Source organism: Xenopus tropicalis, chromosome 10 (assembly GCF_000004195.4).
Source record: "Xenopus tropicalis strain Nigerian chromosome 10, UCB_Xtro_10.0, whole genome shotgun sequence".
In the NCBI taxonomy this organism is placed as follows: domain Eukaryota; kingdom Metazoa; phylum Chordata; class Amphibia; order Anura; family Pipidae; genus Xenopus; species Xenopus tropicalis.
The window spans coordinates 43,902,961-43,922,336 of NC_030686.2; the positions used below are offsets into that span (position 1 = coordinate 43,902,961).

Consider the following 19,376-nt stretch of genomic DNA (forward strand, 5'->3'; position numbering starts at 1 on the left):
AGCAATAGAGAGAGCAAAGCACAAGAATCTAAAGCAAACAAACCCCTACAGAGCCAGCGCTACCAATCAGAGTGCTTATACTTACAGGGTTCTGGCTTGTTTTTGAGCAGAGCTGTTGCCACAGTTGGGGGTGTCTGCGATACAGGAACAGTAAAACCAATAGGATGAGCAGAAGCAGCATGCTACACGCAACCCCTACACACAGGGAACAGAAAGGCATTAACCAGAGGTTCTTACCCTATTAAAGTGACACCCTCATAGCATGGTGCTGTACCCCACAGAAAGCGCCCCCCCGTGTAGTAGTGTCATTCAGAGGCTGTCACATAAACATGGTATCACCAAGAGAAAGGGTTGAACTTGATGGACTCTGGTCCTTTTTCAACCCTATTTAACTATGTAAGAGAAACCTAAAGAAGAGCTACTGTCACCCAGGGGCACCTTAACTGTGGGCACTTTCTCCCAGAAACCCATGCAAGGAGGTGGTGTCACCCAGGGGCATATAGTAGGGAACTTTTACACACAAGGGAGAGCCTGCAAGACAAACACATATAACCGGAGGGGGCAGATCTCAGTGTCCGGGTACTGACCTGCAGTGAGCAGCGCCGGGGACAGGATATCAGAGTCCGACATTATATCCCAGCTCCTCACTAACAGCAGGCAGACGTGCCAATGTGCAGATCATACAGTAACTGTCTGTTTAAATATCCACAGCCTGGCACACCCACTCCATGCCTAATTGGCTAGCAGTCTGCCCGTCCTTACTCCCATTGGCTGCATTGATAATCTATAACCTCCTAGCAAATCCATGGGGTAGAGCACGTGGTGCCCATAAACAACCCTTCCCAGTACTAGCACCCCTGGGCACGGGTCCCAATAATTGGCTGAGCGTCATTTATTATAAGAGGTGTGTGTGTGTGTAATCAGCTGGATAAAACTGGTTTGGGGTTGGGCACTTCAGATGGGGCAGGGGCGGGGCTAGCCGTAATAAAGGTGAGAGATCAGAACTTACCTGTGCGTCTTTGGGTTATAAATTGTCTGGGAGACTGGAGCCGCAGCAGCAGCAGAACAAAGTCTCCTCTAAACAGCGAGCATGGAATATAGTTCTGCCCCGGCCCCTTAACCACTAAGCACTGCCCTGGTATGGGGGGGCCATTTTTATGAAATCTAAGGGCACCTCAAATGGCCTTGCTGTGAGGTCCAGTACCTTCTAGTTAAGTTGGTCATATCCCCAAACCCAATCTACTTCACTGACCACAGCCTCCCTTATTTATTCCCCTGTCACCCCCCCCCCCCCCCCCACTCCAGTCCCCCCACTGCTCAAAGCCTCCATAGGTGTAGCCTACTCCAAACCATGGCACAAGTTAGGTTTCTAACAATGATGGTACAGGTATGGGACCTGTTATCCAGAATGCTTGGGACCTGGGGATCTTTCCGTAATTCAGATCTCCTACCTTTAGTCTACTGAAAAAAATATTTAAACAGTAATTAGACCCAATAGGATTGTTTTGGTTCCAACAAGGATTAATATATCTTAGTTGGGATCAAGTACAGGTACTGTTTTATTATTACAGAGAAAAGGGAATCATTTAACCATTAAATAAACCCAATAGGGCTGTTCTGCCCCAATAAGGGGTAATTACATCTTAGTTGGGATCAAGTACAGGTACTGTTTTATTATTACAGAGAAAGGGGAATCATTTAACCATTAAATAAACCCAATAGGGCTGTTCTGCCCCCAATAAGGGGTAATTATATCTTAGTTGGGATCAAGTACAGGTACTGTTTTATTATTACAGAGAAAAGGGAATCATTTAAACATTAAATAAACCCAATAGGGCTGTTCTGCCCCCAATAAGGGGTAATTATATCTTAGTTGGGATCAAGTACAGGTACTGTTTTATTATTACAGAGAAAAGGGAATCATTTAACCATTAAATAAACCCAATAGGGCTGTTCTGCCCCCAATAAGGGGTAATTATATCTTAGTTGGGATCAAGTACAGGTACTGTTTTATTATTACAGAGAAAAGGGAATCATTTAACCATGAAATAAACCCAATAGGGCTGTTCTGCCCCAATAAGGGGTAATTATATCTTAGTTGGGATCAAGTACAGGTACTGTTTTATTATTACAGAGAAAAGGGAATCATTTAACCATTAAATAAACCCAATAGGGCTGTTCTGCCCCCAATAAGGGGTAATTATATCTTAGTTGGGATCAAGTACAGGTACTGTTTTATTATTACAGAGAAAAGGGAATCATTTAACCATTAAATAAACCCAATAGGGCTGTTCTGCCCCCAATAAGGGGTAATTATATCTTAGTTGGGATCAATTACAAGACACTATTTTATTTTTACAGAGAAAAAGGAAATCAGTTTTAAAATTCTGAATTATTTGATTAAAATGGAGTCTATGGGAGATGGGCTTTCCATAATTTGGAGTTTTCTGGATAACGGGTTTCCGGATAAGTAACAATAACTATAAAACTGTAGCCTGCTGAGGCTGTGACCCCCATTTGAAAGCAAAAAGTCATAAGGAGGCAAATAATTCAAAAATTATAAACTATAAATAATGAAGACCAATTGAAAATTTGCTTAGAATTGGCCTTTTTACGACATACTAAAAGTTAACCTTTAAGCCTATGCCGCCCATCATCAGAACCAACACACTTTAGTGGTTACAATAACCCATTTATTAAGACCAATGTCACTCAAGGAAACAAAATAAACTTAAAGTGCATCATTGTGCCCTGTGCTTCCCAGCTGCCTGGCACACAGGAGGCTGCAATACACAGGCTACATTTGGTTCTTGTATGTCCCGTACCATTCGCCCTAGCAGCGGACCTCCCCAGTAAACAAAGTAGCTTAATCCCTTTGTGAGAGTCTGGAACCAGCCTGTGCTGGGGAAGCAACTGCACAAAACCACAGTGGTGTTGCCATAGTGGTTGTGATTTCAGCATTTGAATCCACAGTGATCTCTTACTTCACCGGAAGCGTCGTAATAGTGGGCCACAAGTGGTTACACAATCGAATATGAAATAACAGAGGTCAAACGGATCACTCCCTGGGGGGGAACCAGCCCCACCAGGGTAATTTAAGTCGGGGCTCCTTTAACGACGACGAGCCCCACACCATACAAACCACACCCCCATGTAGTATTTGGTTGTTTGTTCTTGTAGCAGCGGAAACGTCCCTACCGTTAAAAACACGTTTGGCAAACGGGGATGAAATGGAAAGACAGAGGGGACCACACGTAACAGAATTGTGTGCATTTGGGGTACAACGTCGGCGCTGGGCGTGGCTATGAGGCAGAGTAAGGCTTCCATCTTGTTCTCTGGAGAGTAGATTATTACATTCTAGCAACTCCCAGCGGGGCAGACAAACAAGGAGCTGACTGGCCAGGTGATTGTGTGCCATGATATGAGTGGCTCCGTGTCCCATCAGTCTAAGTGGCGCCATCTGTCCAAGTCCGTGCTCTCTGCCTGCAGAAAGTGTTACCTCACGCGGCCATCGTGTGTGACAGGGCCCAGCTCTGACTTTGGATCGGGGGACATGGAGCTCCAGCGTGTGGCGGAGCATACGGGAAGAGAGGGGCAGGACTTGGAAGCATCCTTGGTGCATACGCCCCCGACTGACCAAAAGCTCCTTAAGCTTTCATCTGTCCACGCTTCTAGCTCTTTGCCGAGGAGCTCCGATTTGCCCTTAGCCTCTCGTTCTGCCTCCACTCGGGGGGGCAAGTTCAAAATCCCGCCGAGAGCTTGGAAATTTTGCTCCATATACTGCCCTTTTGGGGGTCCTGCGTGCAACCATCTATCCCCTAGGAACGTAGGAACATGAAGTAAGGAAGTGCATCAGCATTTATATCCCCCCCAACACCCTTCTTCCCCCATATCTCTGCTCTGATCTCTTTCTACAGCAATGACATTGATCTGTACGCTTTAGCTGTGCTAAACTATAACTCCCAAAATCCCAGTCCCATGGCTGTTGGGACTGGGAGCTACAGTTCCCAGTCCCAACAGCCATGGGACTGGGAACTGTAGCTCAGCCATAGCTGAGCTGCAGGCTAAATATCCTAGCATGTCCCACACCCCTGCATGTCCCACACCCACTGTTAGCGAACACCTTCCTCCATCTTTACAATTACCCCTCGGAGACTGAATGCATTCTGGCCCCTCCCACCCTCACCTTTCCGCAGCGGCTCCTTGTTTCTCACGGTCAGCGGTACCACTAGGAAGCGAACCTCAGCCAATAATTCCCAGAAGCGCAAGAGCCGAACAGTCCAATAGCCAGGACGCAAAGGGCGAGCCAGCGGAGGCTTGTACTGTGTGAAATCGGCATCCATATCCACAATGATGTCATAAGAGGCGGCGATAATGTATGTGGGATCAATCCAAACAACTGTTACTGTCAGATTGAGCCCACGGGACCACTTTTGTACCGCCACCGGCTCATCGAAGGGTCCGATCAGGCCTCCAAAATTACGGAAGATCCTCTCTTTAGGGTCCCACTCTGTGCCCACCTGGAAAGGGGAAAAAAAGAAATATAATACAAGAAAATCAGAGAGATCAGTTACATCAGAGGCCGATAGGACAAGGTCTCCAACATGAAGCTAAGGCTTATGCCATGTAACTGGAGCCAGACGTAGTATCAACCTGTGAGAAAGTGCATTACGGCAACGTTCCTATATTGTTTCACCTGTAGGGGGCAGTAAAGGTAGCGGCCACAACACTAGTAATATATAAGCTCTGCTTGGAATTCGCTTAAAGCTAAAATCCTACAGGCGAACTACATGCCGGTTTACATTATGGTTAAAGGGGATGTAAACCCAAAATAAATCACTTTTTTACCTAGTAGAAGAAAATTAAAACCTAAGCAAACATTACAATATGCAGTAATTACAATATTTCAGAGGCTTTAATTTTATTGGTCGATACAATTGTGGTTTTGTCTGTCCCTTTCTCCTCTGCTGGGTCTGTCTCTTTAAACAATCTAGCAGAATTCTTTAAAGGTCTGTTAATCAGCTACTACATTGTTTCCAAAGCCAGAACCAGCAGGGCAGAGAATAGGGACAAGTCAGACACTGCATTCAAGATAAACTGTATTTACAAATAATGTTAAAACCATTACCAATATATAATGAATGCATACTGGGATGTTACACTCTGTTCTAAGGCAACATTTTATTTTTGGCTTTACATCACCTTTAAGCCCCGGGTCATTGCTTACTAGGTGCCGTATTTCAAAAGCCAGTTTTCTCCGTGGAATGTGGCCTTACCCCAATACGCAAACAAAACCAGGTCAATATGATACTCCCTACTCCCGGCCTCCCCCTACGCACCCGTATGCAACTCGGCCTGATGGAATATAACAAGGACTCCTTATCTGCAAGATCATAACCACGACACCTTCCTGCCATCTTCCTGCGCCGACATTTGTGCATGGATCACTTGACCTATATATATGCAGTAAGACTGGAAATTCTGCTGGTCTGCACTTAGTTCTACTAACACTGTGCAACACCAAAGAGTACATCAGGGGTTTCTTACACAATGCCCTATCTCCAGCAGGGGCAACATCATCTGAAATTGGCCAGATCTCGATCGACCAGGTTAGAAAATTAAGTTGGATCGGGGACCGCATCGGCTCGTTGATGCGGTCCCCGAAACGACTGCCCCATTGCCGCCAAACGATCGAATTAGCCTAAACGCTCCCCGATATCGCCCACCCGTAGGTGGGGATATTGGGTGAAGATCTCGCCAAGCGAGCGAATCTTAACATGTATGGGGACCTTTAGGTTAGCAAGGACTCCAAACGAGCATATCTTAACCAAACCAGCACCCTCGGCCAAATCAGTATAATGAGATCATAATGGGGGCCTACAGACTTCTCCCATCAGAAAAGAACTGCAATTTGGCCAATAGGATTTCCAATTCAACCCAAGAGATATCTGCCAGATTTTCACTGAGATATCAGTTCAGCAAGCCATTAGATGTGCCCTATACGTGAGCCAATAAGCTGTTGAGCTGGTCCAGATGAACGAAAATGGCAGCTTTTATTGGCCCAGCTCAAGATGTTGGGTAGTGATCAAGTCAATATCATCCCATCTTTGCCAGGCTTTAAGGGGTTGTTTACCTTTACATTCATTTTTAGTATAATGGAGAGCAGGGGTCCCCAACCTTTCTTACTCGTGAGCCACAGTCAAGTGTAGAAAGACTTGGGGAGCAACACAAGCACCATAAAAGTTCATGGAGGAGCCAAATAAGGGCTGTGATTGGCTATTAGGGGCCTCTATGCACACTATCAGCTTACAGGGGGCTTTAATTGGTAGTAAACCTTGAGAGACTGGAATATGAGCAGGAGAGGGCCCGAATAGAAAGATAACTTGTAAAAAGAAACAATACCAATAAAATTGTAGCCTCACAGAGCTATTAGTTTTGGCTGCTGGAGTCAGTGACCCCCAATTTGAAAGCTAGAAGGAAGCAGGAAATATTTTAAAAACTATAAAAAAAAAGTAAAAAGAAAGACCAATTATAAAGTTTCTTAGTAAACTTCAAGTTAAATTAAAAGGTGAACTAGACCTTTAACATTACGACGAGAGCTAGAGAAGATTTTCCATAGGTAAGAAGGAGTTACTCACTTCAAGACCCTGTATGCGGCCTATAGCCTCGCCCTGTTCTGACAGTTTCAGGCTGCCCTGTGGCATCATCCAGATCTCCAGCGTTTCCCCACTCTGCACCTCCTGCTTCACAAGGTAACCTTGGAAATGGTCGTCGTAAAAATACAGCTCGACACTGGATGGCAACCCGGAAGCAGTAAACCTGTACGGGAATAAGACATCGTTCCATCTTTCTCTCCTTTTGATGCATCTGTTACATATCCCCAGACCCCTTTCTACCCCGTCTTTTCTTTCTCACCAGCAAGATGGCTGCCTTGTCTCCTTCTTGGAACCCTGTAGTTCATGGAGCGCCAGACGGGTGAACGCAGCGTACACAGTCATAGTGACATCACTTAACCCCCCAAGCCCATCAATGCTGTCGTAGACGCTTTCCCAGTACCCCTTTATTCCAGGAGTCTCTGACGGGAGCTCCCCAAACAGATGAGCATCCAAAATATCCAATACCTCCTGATTCACTGACGACTCAAACTTCCGGGCAAAGAACGTAGGCCGGGAGAGCTGCTAAAAGAACATTTAGACATGGAAACAAGGATACAGTTTATTAGACTGCCAAAGCAAACCACAGAAAAACTATACATTATTATGTGCAGTGAAGGGGTTGTTCACCTTCAAATTAACTTTTAGAATGATGTAGGAGGGTGATATTCTGAGACAATCTGCAGCTGGTCTTCATTTTTTATTTTCAGTTTGGTCTACACAGCAGGGTATTTATATAAACTATAGTAGGGTTTCTGTAGCAAACACCCAAGCTGTACCAGTGCAGGAACGGCTGCCCCGGGGCTACACAGCGGGGTATTTATATAAACTATAGTAGGGTTTCTGTAGCAAACACCCCAGCTGTACCAGTGCAGGAATGGCTGCCCCCGGGGCTACACAGCGGGGTATTTATATAAACTATAGTAGGGTTTCTGTAGCAAACACCCCAGCTGTACCAGTGCAGGAACGGCTGCCCCCGGGGCTACACAGCAGGGTATTTATATAAACTATAGTAGGGTTTCTGTAGCAAACACCCCAGCTGTACCAGTGCAGGAATGGCTGCCCCCGGGGCTACACAGCGGGTATTTATATAAACTATAGTAGGGTTTCTGTAGCAAACACCCCAGCTGTACCAGTGCAGGAATGGCTGCCACCGGGGCTACACAGCGGGGTATTTATATAAACTATAGTAGGGTTTCTGTAGCAAACACCCCAGCTGTACCAGTGCAGGAATGGCTGCCCCCGGGGCTACACAGCGGGGTATTTATATAAACTATAGTAGGGTTTCTGTAGCAAACACCCCAGCTGTACCAGTGCAGGAATGGCTGCCCCCGGGGCTACACAGAGGGGTATTTATATAAACTATAGTAGGGTTTCTGTAGCAAACACCCCAGCTGTACCAGTGCAGGAATGGCTGCCCCCGGGGCTACACAGCGGGGTATTTATATAAACTATAGTAGGGTTTCTGTAGCAAACACCCCAGCTGTACCAGTGCAGGAATGGCTACCCCCGGGGCTACACAGCGGGGTATTTATATAAACTATAGTAGGGTTTCTGTAGCAAACACCCCAGCTGTACCAGTGCAGGAATGGCTGCCCCGGGGCTACACAGCGGGGTATTTATATAAACTATAGTAGGGTTTCTGTAGCAAACACCCCAGCTGTACCAGTGTATGAATGGCTGCCCCCGGGGCTACACAGCAGGGTATTTATATAAACTATAGTAACTTAAAAGTGAAACACCCCTTTAAGACATTAGGGTGCTTTCGTGGTACCTGAAGGCGCACCACATCCTGCGGTTTGAAGTCGTTGGGAGAACAGCCGCACCAGTCCACGATGTGCTTATACTGACAGCGGCAGCCCAGCTTCCTGTTCCAGTTGGTCACTCGCAGGTTGTTATCCACCAGAGAGTCACAGGCTTTACTGTTTTCCAAGACCGTGTGGAAGAAGGACTGAAAAGGGAGAAGCTTGCAGTAAGGAAATGGAAGCTGCCTACATACATACAAACTAAAGGTCCCCATACACGGGCCGATTCTAGCTGGCGATATCAGTCCCTTAGACCGATTCAGCAGCTAATCGGCCCGTGTATGGGGACTACCGACGGGCCTGCCCGACCGATATCTGGCCTGAAATCTCAGACATCACCATGCGAGCGGATCGGCCCGTGTATGAGGACCTTAAAGAAAGACCAAGTGCAATTGCACGAAGGCATACTCCACTACATCCTCACCTCAGCAGGCAGAAGGGTGTACTTGTAAAAGCGTTGCAGTTCGGAGACCAAGATATCTTTTGTGTAGGTGACGTATTCCACAAAGTTTCGTGTCAGGGCGAACCAGTCCGAGCCTCCATCCACCACGATTCCCTCCGGGATCTGCCGCTCTCCAAGGCGCCACATGTGGGAGTCGCATTCGTGAAAAAGGCGGTCCAGGCCCTGTTTCTTTATAAAACTGAGACAGAGGAAAACCACCATCACCCAAGTCGGAAGGAGACGGACTTAGAAAACAGAGGCACACCGTGCCCATTTTACTCACCGAGCATTGTCACGCCCGTGGGACTTGAGGAAGTTCTTGTGTCGGTGTTTGGACAGGAAAAGGACCAGCTCCTCATTGGTCCTGGGGGGGGGGGTTAAACCACAAACACAAATGATTAGCAAACTGCCCAAGGAAAACATACCTGATAAACAATAGCTTCCTTGGAGCTGTGCATCCTACACTACATAGAAGTGTAGCGAACAAGCATTACCTTGAATTCAACAGCACCAAAACAGAAAAGGCTATCTTTTCCAGTTGAACCCCCTGAAAATTAACTGTAAACCTATCTGTAAACCTAAAGCTGGCCTACAAGCACCAATAAAATCGCATGAAACATAGCTTTGCGTGTCGGCTCCGAATTATGGTCCCGATAATTTTCTCACAATGGAGATCGTCACTTTCGTACGATTGGTGTCTGCCAATTATTTAATGTTCGCAACATCCTCCAATTTGTTATTTTTAGGACTTTATCCTACAATTTCAGTCTTAATGTTAGTTTTATATTGCTGCATATAAATCCCGATATCCAAACGTTCGTCGGAAGAAGACTAAATCTGAATGCGTAAGGCCAAATTAAGACACTAGGAGGCACATTAACTAATCCACGAATCTGAATCCCGAATGGGAAAAAATCAGATTGGAAACGAAAATTTTGCGGTTTTTTTTCGTAGCCATCGCGGCTTTTTCGTGAATTGTCGCGACTTTTTCGACGCCATCACGACTTTTTTGCGAATTGTCGTGACTTTTTCGTATTGAGCACTTGTAAACGGCGGAAAAACCAATCCAATTTTTCACGACTGCGACAAAAAAGTAGCGAAAATTCGCAAAAGAGTCGTGACGGCGACGAAAAAGTCGCGACAATTCGCAAAAACTACCGATCATTATGGAAAAACCGCATTCGGACGTTCGTGGATTAGTAAATGTGCCCCTAAGGGTGAAGACACACGGAGCTACTAGTAGCAGCTACTTGTGGTGGCTACTAAAATAGACAATGCTGATCATTTAATGATAATTGTCTCTTCGTGTGTTTTAGCAAAGGCAATTCTCAGTATTGTCTATGGCAGGGGATTTTCTGGCATTTAGTAGCCCCAAAAAGTAGCTGCTACTAGTAGCTCCGTGTGTCTTCACCCTAAGGGGTATATTTATCATGCTGTATAAAAAGTGGAGGGAAGCATTACTGGTGATGTTACCCAGGGCAACCAATCAGCAATTAGATTTCAACAGTTAGAAAACCAAAGTAACTTGCCTGTGCCAGACACAGAGCAACGGTGCACACTACAATCCTCCATGCCTGGCACAAATCAGACTTTTTTTTACCATGCCAGCAGCGCACTTTTGATGCATTACAAGGGGCAAAAGAAAATGTAAAGGCTCCTTGTAGGCCAGGTTTTGAACAGTAGTCTCTTACCTTGTAGGGTAGTCGGTGGCACTCAAGTTGATAAAGAAGTCCCAAGGCCAGTCGGGCACCTCCAGCAGGTCCTTCATGCTGCGTAGATACATGGTCAGAAGGCTGGCTCCTCCCCATATGGTCACCATGCGCCATGGGGTGACTCGCATATTCTCATATGACTGCGCCAGGCGGACCACTTCCCGGTGAAGGTAGTTGGATCGCTGTAAAGGCATAAAGCAGTCATGACTGGAATGAATAGAATGAGAAAGAAAATGATGGGAAAGCTTGAGTGCCTCCATACCTGATCCACGTGGATGTAGTAGAAGTGATCTTGATGGTAAATGGCCTTGATGAGACGTTTCAATTGCCGTATAGCTCTGCCGTGCACGACCAGCATATACAACACACGTAAAGGCTTTTCAGGGGGTGGAGCAACCGCATCTGACTCCTCCCATGTTAAGCCTGTGTTAACCTTTCCTGAAATAGATATAACAACCTTAGTGAATGTGCCCCACTGAGCCCAGGGCTGCAATAGATTCTCAGGTGGCAATAGTACCTGTGGTTTGGCACTGCCGTTGGACATTTCTTGGCATAAGCTCTCCCGCCTGGTGAAGGCACACCACATTAGCGATCTCCTGCTGGCACTGGTGGGTTCTAGCTCTGGCGAGAGCGGAGAGGGCATCCTTTCCTGTGATCTCACACTTCGGAGTGAAGCCACGGTCTGATTGGTGAGGTGCCCCCTCCACACTGCCCGTGTCCCCCTCTCGGGTGAGATTGTGCCAATTCCCATGGAAGACGTGGGCCGGCGGCCTCTGTTTGCGGGTTACCGTGGCCTTTCTTGTTATCTTGCTCCCATCGCTGCTCCTTCTTTCTGGTCTTACCGTCCATCTCTGCGACCTACTCCCTGCAGAACTGTCTGAGTCCTTGGCAACTTCTCCATTATCTGGGCTTCTATTTACCCTTGGCAGGGAATTCTGCAATCAAAACTTGGTAGACTGTAAGCTCCACAGACATGGCCCCCACCCTGCACCTTGCTCTTTTGCCCACCAAGCAAATCTTACTATACGGACTGATTTCCATTTATTACTTGCCACTACCTAATAAGGGAAAATATACTATATTTCTAAAAACAGGTTTAGGGACAAAATATCCTACAGTAATCTAAAGAGAGAGATTTCATATCTGCATTTGTTTTCTACACACACATAAGAACCACCCTAAAGGCTGTACTAAGTAGGGATGCACCAAATCCACTATTTTAGGGTTTGGCTGATCCCTGAATTGTTTATAAAAGATTAGGCCGAATATCAAACAGAACCCAAATCCTATATCATAGGCAAACTAGGCTCCCGAAGGGTTAAACAGAAGCATGCGCTTAAAATTCTTTTTACTTCCGTATTCACGTGTCCAAAACTCAAACGAATTCAAGGATTCAGTTCAGCCAGGCATTTAGATTCAGCCGGATCCTGCCACAAAAAGGCAGAGTCTTGGCCGAACCAAATCCTGGATTCAGTGCATCCCTCTCATGGGCACCTCTATCCCACATATCCCATTCATTCCCCCACTCCCGCTTATGTTCCCACTCTCATTTTCCATTTATTTAATTAACCCTAATTATGCTCCTTTCTTTCCCCCATGCCCCACTCAATGCCCTCTGTCTCCCAGTATTTCCCACATGCCCCACTCAATGCCCTCTGTCTCCCAGTATTTCCCCCATGCCCCACTCATTGCCCTCTGTCTCCCAATATTTCCCCCATGCCCCACTCATTGCCCTCTGTCTCCCAATATTTCCCCCATGCCCCACTCAATGCCCTCTGTCTCCCAATATTTCCCCCATGCCCCACTCATTGCCCTCTGTCTCCCAATATTTCCCCCACGCCCCACTCATTGCCCTCTGTCTCCCAGTATTTCCCCCACGCCCCACTCATTGCCCTCTGTCTCCCAGTATTTCCCCCCACGCCCCACTCATTGCCCTCTGTCTCCCAGTATTTCCCCCACGCCCCACTCAATGCCCTCTGTCTCCCAGTATTTCCCACACGCCCCACTCAATGCCCTCTGTCTCCCAGTATTTCCCACACGCCCCACTCAATGCCCTCTGTCTCCCAATATTTCCCCCACGCCCCACTCATTGCCCTCTGTCTCCCAATATTTCCCCCACGCCCCACTCAATGCCCTCTGTCTCCCAATATTTCCCCCACGCCCCACTCATTGCCCTCTGTCTCCCAATATTTCCCCCACGCCCCACTCAATGCCCCCTGTCTCCCAATATTTCCCCCACGCCCCACTCAATGCCCCCTGTCTCCCAATATTTCCCCCACGCCCCACTCAATGCCCCCTGTCTCCCAATATTTCCCCCACGCCCCACTCAATGCCCCCCGTCTCCCAATATTTCCCCCCACGCCCCCACTCATTGCCCCCCGTCTCCCCCACACGCCCCACTCATTGCCCCCCGTCTCCCCCACACGCCCCACTCATTGCCCCCCGTCTCCCCCACACGCCCCACTCATTGCCCCCCGTCTCCCCCACGCCCATCATTGGCCCCCGTCTCCCCCACCCCCCTCATTGCCCCCCGTCTCCCCCACACGCCCCACTCATTGCCCCCCGTCTCCCCCACACGCCCCACTCATTGCCCCCCCGTCTCCCCCACACGCCCCACTCATTGCCCCCCGTCTCCCCCACACGCCCCCACTCATTGCCCCCCGTCTCCCCCACACGCCCACTCATTGCCCCCCGTCTCCCCCCACACGCCCCACTCATTGCCCCCCGTCTCCCCCCACACGCCCCCACTCATTGCCCCCCCGTCTCCGCCCACACGCCCCACTCATGCCCCCCCGTCTCCCCCACACGCCCCACTCATTGCCCCCCGTCTCCCCCACACGCCCCACTCATTGCCGCCCCGTCTCCCCCACACGCCCCACTCATTGCCCTCCCGTCTCCCCCACGACGCCCCAACTCATTGCCCCCCGTCCTCCCCCCACACGCCCCACTCATTGCCCCCCGTCTCCCCCACACGCCCCACTCATTGGCCCCCCGTTCTCCCCCACACGGCCCCAACTCATTGGCCCCCCAGTCTCCACCCACAACGGCCCCACTCATTGCCCCCCGTCTCCCCCACGACGCCCCACTCATTGCCCCCGTCCCCCAACGCCCCTTGCCCCCGTCTCCCCTCCACACGCCCCACTCATTGCCCCCCGTCTCCCCCCACACGCCCCACTCATTGCCCCCCGTCTCCCCCACACGCCCCACTCATGCCCCCGTCTCCCCCACACGCCCCACTCATTGCCCCCCGTCTCCCCACACGCCCCACTCATTGCCCCCCGTCTCCCCCACACGCCCCACTCATTGCCCCCCGTCTCCCCACACGCCCCACTCATTGCCCCCCGTCTCCCCCACACGCCCCACTCATTGCCCCCCGTCTCCCCCACACGCCCCACTCATTGCCCCCCGTCTCCCCCACACGCCCCACTCATTGCCCCCCGTCTCCCCCACACGCCCCACTCATTGGCCCCCCGTCCTCCCCCACACGCCCCACTCATTGCCCCCCGTCTCCCCCACACGCCCCACTCATTGCCCCCCCGTCTCCCCCACACGCCCCACTCATTGCCCCCCGTCTCCCCCACACGCCCCACTCATTGCCCCCCGTCTCCCCCACACGCCCCACTCATTGCCCCCCGTCTCCCCCACACGCCCCACTCATTGCCCCCCGTCTCCCCCACACGCCCCACTCATTGCCCCCCGTCTCCCCCACACGCCCCACTCATTGCCCCCCGTCTCCCCCACACGCCCCACTCATTGCCCCCCGTCTCCCCCACACGCCCCACTCATTGCCCCCCGTCTCCCCCACACGCCCCACTCATTGCCCCCCGTCTCCCCCACACGCCCCACTCATTGCCCCCCGTCTCCCCCACACGCCCCACTCATTGCCCCCCGTCTTCCCCCACACGCCCCACTCATTGCCCCCCGTCTCCCCCACACGCCCCACTCATTGCCCCCGTCTCCCCCACACGCCCCACTCATTGCCCCCCGTCTCCCCCACACGCCCCACTCATTGCCCCCCGTCTCCCCCACACGCCCCACTCATTGCCCCCCGTCTCCCCCACACGCCCCACTCATTGCCCCCCGTCTCCCCACACGCCCCCACTCATTGCCCCCCGTCTCCCCCACACGCCCCCACTCATTGCCCCCCGTCTCCCCACACGCCCCACTCATTGCCCCCCGTCTCCCCCACACGCCCCACTCATTGCCCCCCGTCTCCCCACACGCCCCACTCATTGCCCCCCGTCTCCCCCACACGCCCCACTCATTGCCCCCCGTCTCCCCCACACGCCCCACTCATTGCCCCCCCGTCTCCCCCACCACGCCCCACTCATTGCCCCCCCGTCTCCCCCACACGCCCCACTCATTGCCCCCCGTCTCCCCCACACGCCCACTCATTGCCCCCCGTCTCCCCCACACGCCCCACTCATTGCCCCCGTCTCCCCCACACGCCCCACTCATTGCCCCCCCGTTCTCCCCCACACGCCCCACTCATTGCCCCCCGTCTCCCCCACACGCCCCACTCATTGCCCCCCGTCTCCCCCACACGCCCCACTCATTGCCCCCGCTCCCCACACGCCCCACTCATTGCCCCCCGTCTCCCCACACGCCCCCACTCATGCCCCCCGCCCCCCACACGCCCCACTCATTGCCCCCCGTCTCCCCCACACGCCCCACTCATTGCCCCCCGTCTCCCCCACACGCCCCACTCATTGCCCCCCGTCTCCCCCACACGCCCCACTCATTGCCCCCCGTCTCCCCACACGCCCCCACTCATTGCCCCCCGTCTCCCCCACACGCCCCACTCATTGCCCCCCGTCTCCCCCACACGCCCCACTCATTGCCCCCCGTCTCCCCCACACGCCCCACTCATTGCCCCCCGTCTCCCCCACACGCCCCACTCATTGCCCCCGTCTCCCCCACACGCCCCACTCATTGCCCCCCGTCTCCCCCACTCATTGCCCCCCGTCTCCCCCACACGCCCCACTCATTGCCCCCCACACGCCCCACTCATTGCCCCCCGTCTCCCCCACACGCCCACTCATTGCCCCCCACACGCCCCACTCATTGCCCCCCGTCCCCCCACACGCCCCACTCATTGCCCCCCGTCTCCCCCACACGCCCCACTCATTGCCCCCCGTCTCCCCCACACGCCCCACTCATTGCCCCCCGTCTCCCCCACACGCCCCACTCATTGCCCCCCGTCTCCCCCACACGCCCCACTCATTGCCCCCCGTCTCCCCCACACGCCCCACTCATTGCCCCCCGTCTCCCCCACACGCCCCACTCATTGCCCCCCGTCTCCCCCACACGCCCCACTCATTGCCCCCCGTCTCCCCCACACGCCCCACTCATTGCCCCCCGTCTCCCCCACACGCCCCACTCATTGCCCCCCGTGTCCCCACACGCCCCACTCATTGCCCCCGTCTCCCCCACACGCCCCACTCATTGCCCCCCGTCTCCCCCACACGCCCCACTCATTGCCCCCCGTCTCCCCACACGCCCCACTCATTGCCCCCCGTCTCCCCCACACGCCCCACTCATTGCCCCCCGTCTCCCCCACACGCCCCACTCATTGCCCCCCGTCTCCCCCACACGCCCCACTCATTGCCCCGTCTCCCCCACACGCCCCACTCATTGCCCCCCCGTCTCCCCCACACGCCCCACTCATTGCCCCCCGTCTCCCCCACACGCCCCACTCATGCCCCCCGTCTCCCCCACACGCCCCACTCATTGCCCCCCCGTCTCCCCCACACGCCCCACTCATTGCCCCCCGTCTCCCCCACACGCCCACTCATTGCCCCCCGTCTTCCCCCACACGCCCCACTCATTGCCCCCCGTCTCCCCCACACGCCCCACTCATTGCCCCCCGTCTCCCCCACACGCCCCACTCATTGCCCCCCGTCTCCCCCACACGCCCCACTCATTGCCCCCCGTCTCCCCCACACGCCCCACTCATTGCCCCCCGTCTCCCCCACACGCCCCACTCATTGCCCCCCGTCTCCCCCACACGCCCCACTCATTGCCCCCCGTCTCCCCCACACGCCCCACTCCATTGCCCCCCGTCTCCCCCACACGCCCCACTCATTGCCCCCCGTCTCCCCACACGCCCCACTCATTGCCCCCCGTCTCCCCCACACGCCCCACTCATGCCCCCCGTCTCCCCACACGCCCCCACTCATTGCCCCCCGTCTCCCCCCACACCGCCCCACTCATTCGCCCCCGTCTCCCCCACACGCCCACTCATTGCCCCCCGTCTCCCCCCACACGCCCCACTCATTGCCCCCCGTCTCCCCCACACGCCCACTCATTGCCCCCCGTCTCCCCCACACGCCCCACTCATTGCCCCCTGTCCCCCACAACGCCCCACTCATTGCCCCCCGTCTCCCCACACGCCCCACTCATTGCCCCCTGTCCCCACACGCCCCACTCATTGCCCCCTGTCTCCCCCACACGCCCCACTTCATTGCCCCCTGTCCCCCACACGCCCCACTCATTGCCCCCTGTCCCCCACACGCCCCACTCATTGCCCCCTGTTCTCCCCCACACGCCCCACTCATTGCCCCCGTCTCCCCCACACGCCCCACTCATTGCCCCCCGTCTCCCCCACACGCCCCACTCATTGCCCCCCGTCTCCCCCCACGCCCCACTCATTGCCCCCCGTCTCCCCCACACGCCCCACTCATTGCCCCCGTCTCCCCCACACGCCCCACTCATTGCCCCCCGTCTCCCCCACACGCCCCACTCATTGCCCCCCGTCTCCCCCACACGCCCCACTCATTGCCCCCGTCTCCCCCACACGCCCCACTCATTGCCCCCCCGTCTCCCACACACGCCCCACATATAAGTCCCCTGTCTCCCACTCAAGTCCGTATCTCGCCCGTACCCCACGCATGCCCCACTCCCACACTAGACGTACCTCCTTCCCGTCCCCCTCCAGCCCGCTGAAGCTCCACACCGCCAGGCCCTGTATGAGCAGCAGTACCAGCGCGGCTCCGGCTAACAGTTTGTATCGGCGGCCGAGCTTCAGTCCCCGTACGCTTGGCGCCATCCTCCCAGGGCCCCCCTAGGGATACGGGCTTGGCTATCCGTGAGCCCCTGTGTGAGCGGGAGGTGGGCCGAGGGTACACACCCCACAAACGCCCTCGGAGACCACCTTAGTTTCCTGCGTTCCCTTAATGCCAGTGAGTTCTCCTACCCGACTCAAAAATGGTCGCCATAGCCTCAGGCACTGTGACGTGTCAGGGTTACCCCGCTAAGCGTAAGCGGCGTGCAGAGGCGAGCGCAGACTGTGGGGCGGGGCTAAATAGTTACCACGGTAACGAATGTTTGGGGAAACCCATGTGGCGTTCCGCTGTCCGGCAGTGAAAAAACCCCAAATCCGAAAAGCCAATCAGGTAGGCTCCCGTAATTGAGGACCAGTCAGATTGGAGGAGTTAATATAAGGCTTATTCTTATTGCAGGCTCAATGAGGGAACCAAGCTCAAGGCACAGGAGACTTAGTCGCGCTTAGATATTGTGCGACTGCGTGTTATTGCAATGAAACTGGTATCTAGTAGTTTTAAATCTAAGGGTGAAGACACACCGAGCTACTAGTAGCAGCTACTTGTCACTGCTACAAAACAGACAATGCTGATCATTTACTGATAACTGTCTCTATGTGTGTTTAGCAGAGGCAATTCTCAGTATTGTCTATGGCAGGGGATTTTCTGGTGTTTAGTAGCCACGACAAGTAGCAGCTACTAAGTAGCTCCGTGTGTCACAGCTCTAAGGGCTCTGGCACACAAGGGAGTTTAGTCGCCCGTGACAAATCTCCCTTGTTGCAGGCGACTAAACTCCCCGATATGACATCCCATTCCGCAAATCACCGCATCACGTATGCCATCCCACTAACGATTTACATTTTTGCCGGTGAGATGTTATATCGGGGAGTTTAGTCGCCCGCAACAAGGGAGATTTGTCACGGGCGACTAAACTCCCTCTTGTGCCAGAGCCCTAAGGGTGAAGACACACGGAGCTACTAGTAGCAGCTACTTGTCACGGCTACTAAAACAGACAGTGCTGATCATTTACTGATAATTGTCTCTATGTGTGTTTAGCAAAGGCAATTCTCAGTATTGTCTATGGCAGGGGATTTCCTGGCGTTTAGTAGCCGTGAAAAAGTAGCTGCTACTAAGTAACTCTGTGTGTCTTAATCCTAAACAACTGGACTTTCTGACTTTTCTGAACTCCTGTTGTTGCCTGTGGAAAGCCAATTGGGAGCGGTTTGTCGCTTACGAAAGCAGAAATCTCTAACGGGCGACTGAACTGCTCCGTGGGTTTGGGCAGGGGTACACGGGGAGATTAGTCACCCAACGACAAATCTGCGTTGTTTTGGGGGCAACTAAACTCCCCGCAATGCCATCCCACCGGCTAGAATCCCGGTGGGATGGCATACGCGTTGCTGCAATGTCCCACAGTCGCCCGAAGTTTCCTCTCAAGACAACTTTGGGCGACTGTGGGACATCGTAGCAATGCATATGCCAACCCACCGGCGATTTACATTCTAGCCAGTGGGATGGCATTGCGGGGAGATTAGTCGCCCCCGAAACAACTCAGATTTGTCGTGGAGCGACTAATCTCCCCGTGTACCCCTGCATTTAGACTTAGGACCCATGGAGCAGTTCAGTCACCTGCAATAGATCTCTACTATCAGGCGACTAACTGCTCTAAAATGCCCTCCCACCGCCAACCAAAGGTGGAAAGGCTATGGCATTGCTTTGGTATT

The 19,376-nt window shown here is 53.1% G+C and overlaps 2 protein-coding genes across 3 annotated transcripts in view; both read right to left on the reverse strand.

The window, feature by feature from the left end:
- The window catches only part of LOC100495379, a 5,099-nt gene extending 3,836 nt beyond the window's left edge, over window positions 1-1,263 (reverse strand). Inside the window, exons 1-2 of the mRNA XM_002939564.5 lie at window positions 588-1,263; window positions 86-195 (exon numbers count right to left, since the gene is read on the reverse strand). Coding sequence (XP_002939610.2) covers window positions 86-195; window positions 588-630 — 153 coding nt within the window. The 5' untranslated portion in view covers window positions 631-1,263. The remainder of the gene's footprint in view (window positions 1-85; window positions 196-587) is intronic.
- A 1,408-nt stretch (window positions 1,264-2,671) lies between these two features.
- On the reverse strand, window positions 2,672-17,829 carry xylt2 (xylosyltransferase II). Of its 2 annotated transcripts, none has more exon segments than NM_001006732.1 (11): window positions 2,672-3,818; window positions 4,187-4,520; window positions 6,639-6,819; window positions 6,916-7,178; window positions 8,428-8,604; window positions 8,883-9,099; window positions 9,184-9,264; window positions 10,592-10,794; window positions 10,875-11,050; window positions 11,130-11,547; window positions 17,529-17,829. In NM_001006732.1, coding segments are annotated over 11 exon segments (2,505 nt in total). In that variant the 5' UTR covers window positions 17,661-17,829; the 3' UTR covers window positions 2,672-3,495.
- Window positions 17,830-19,376: the final 1,547 nt, after the last annotated feature.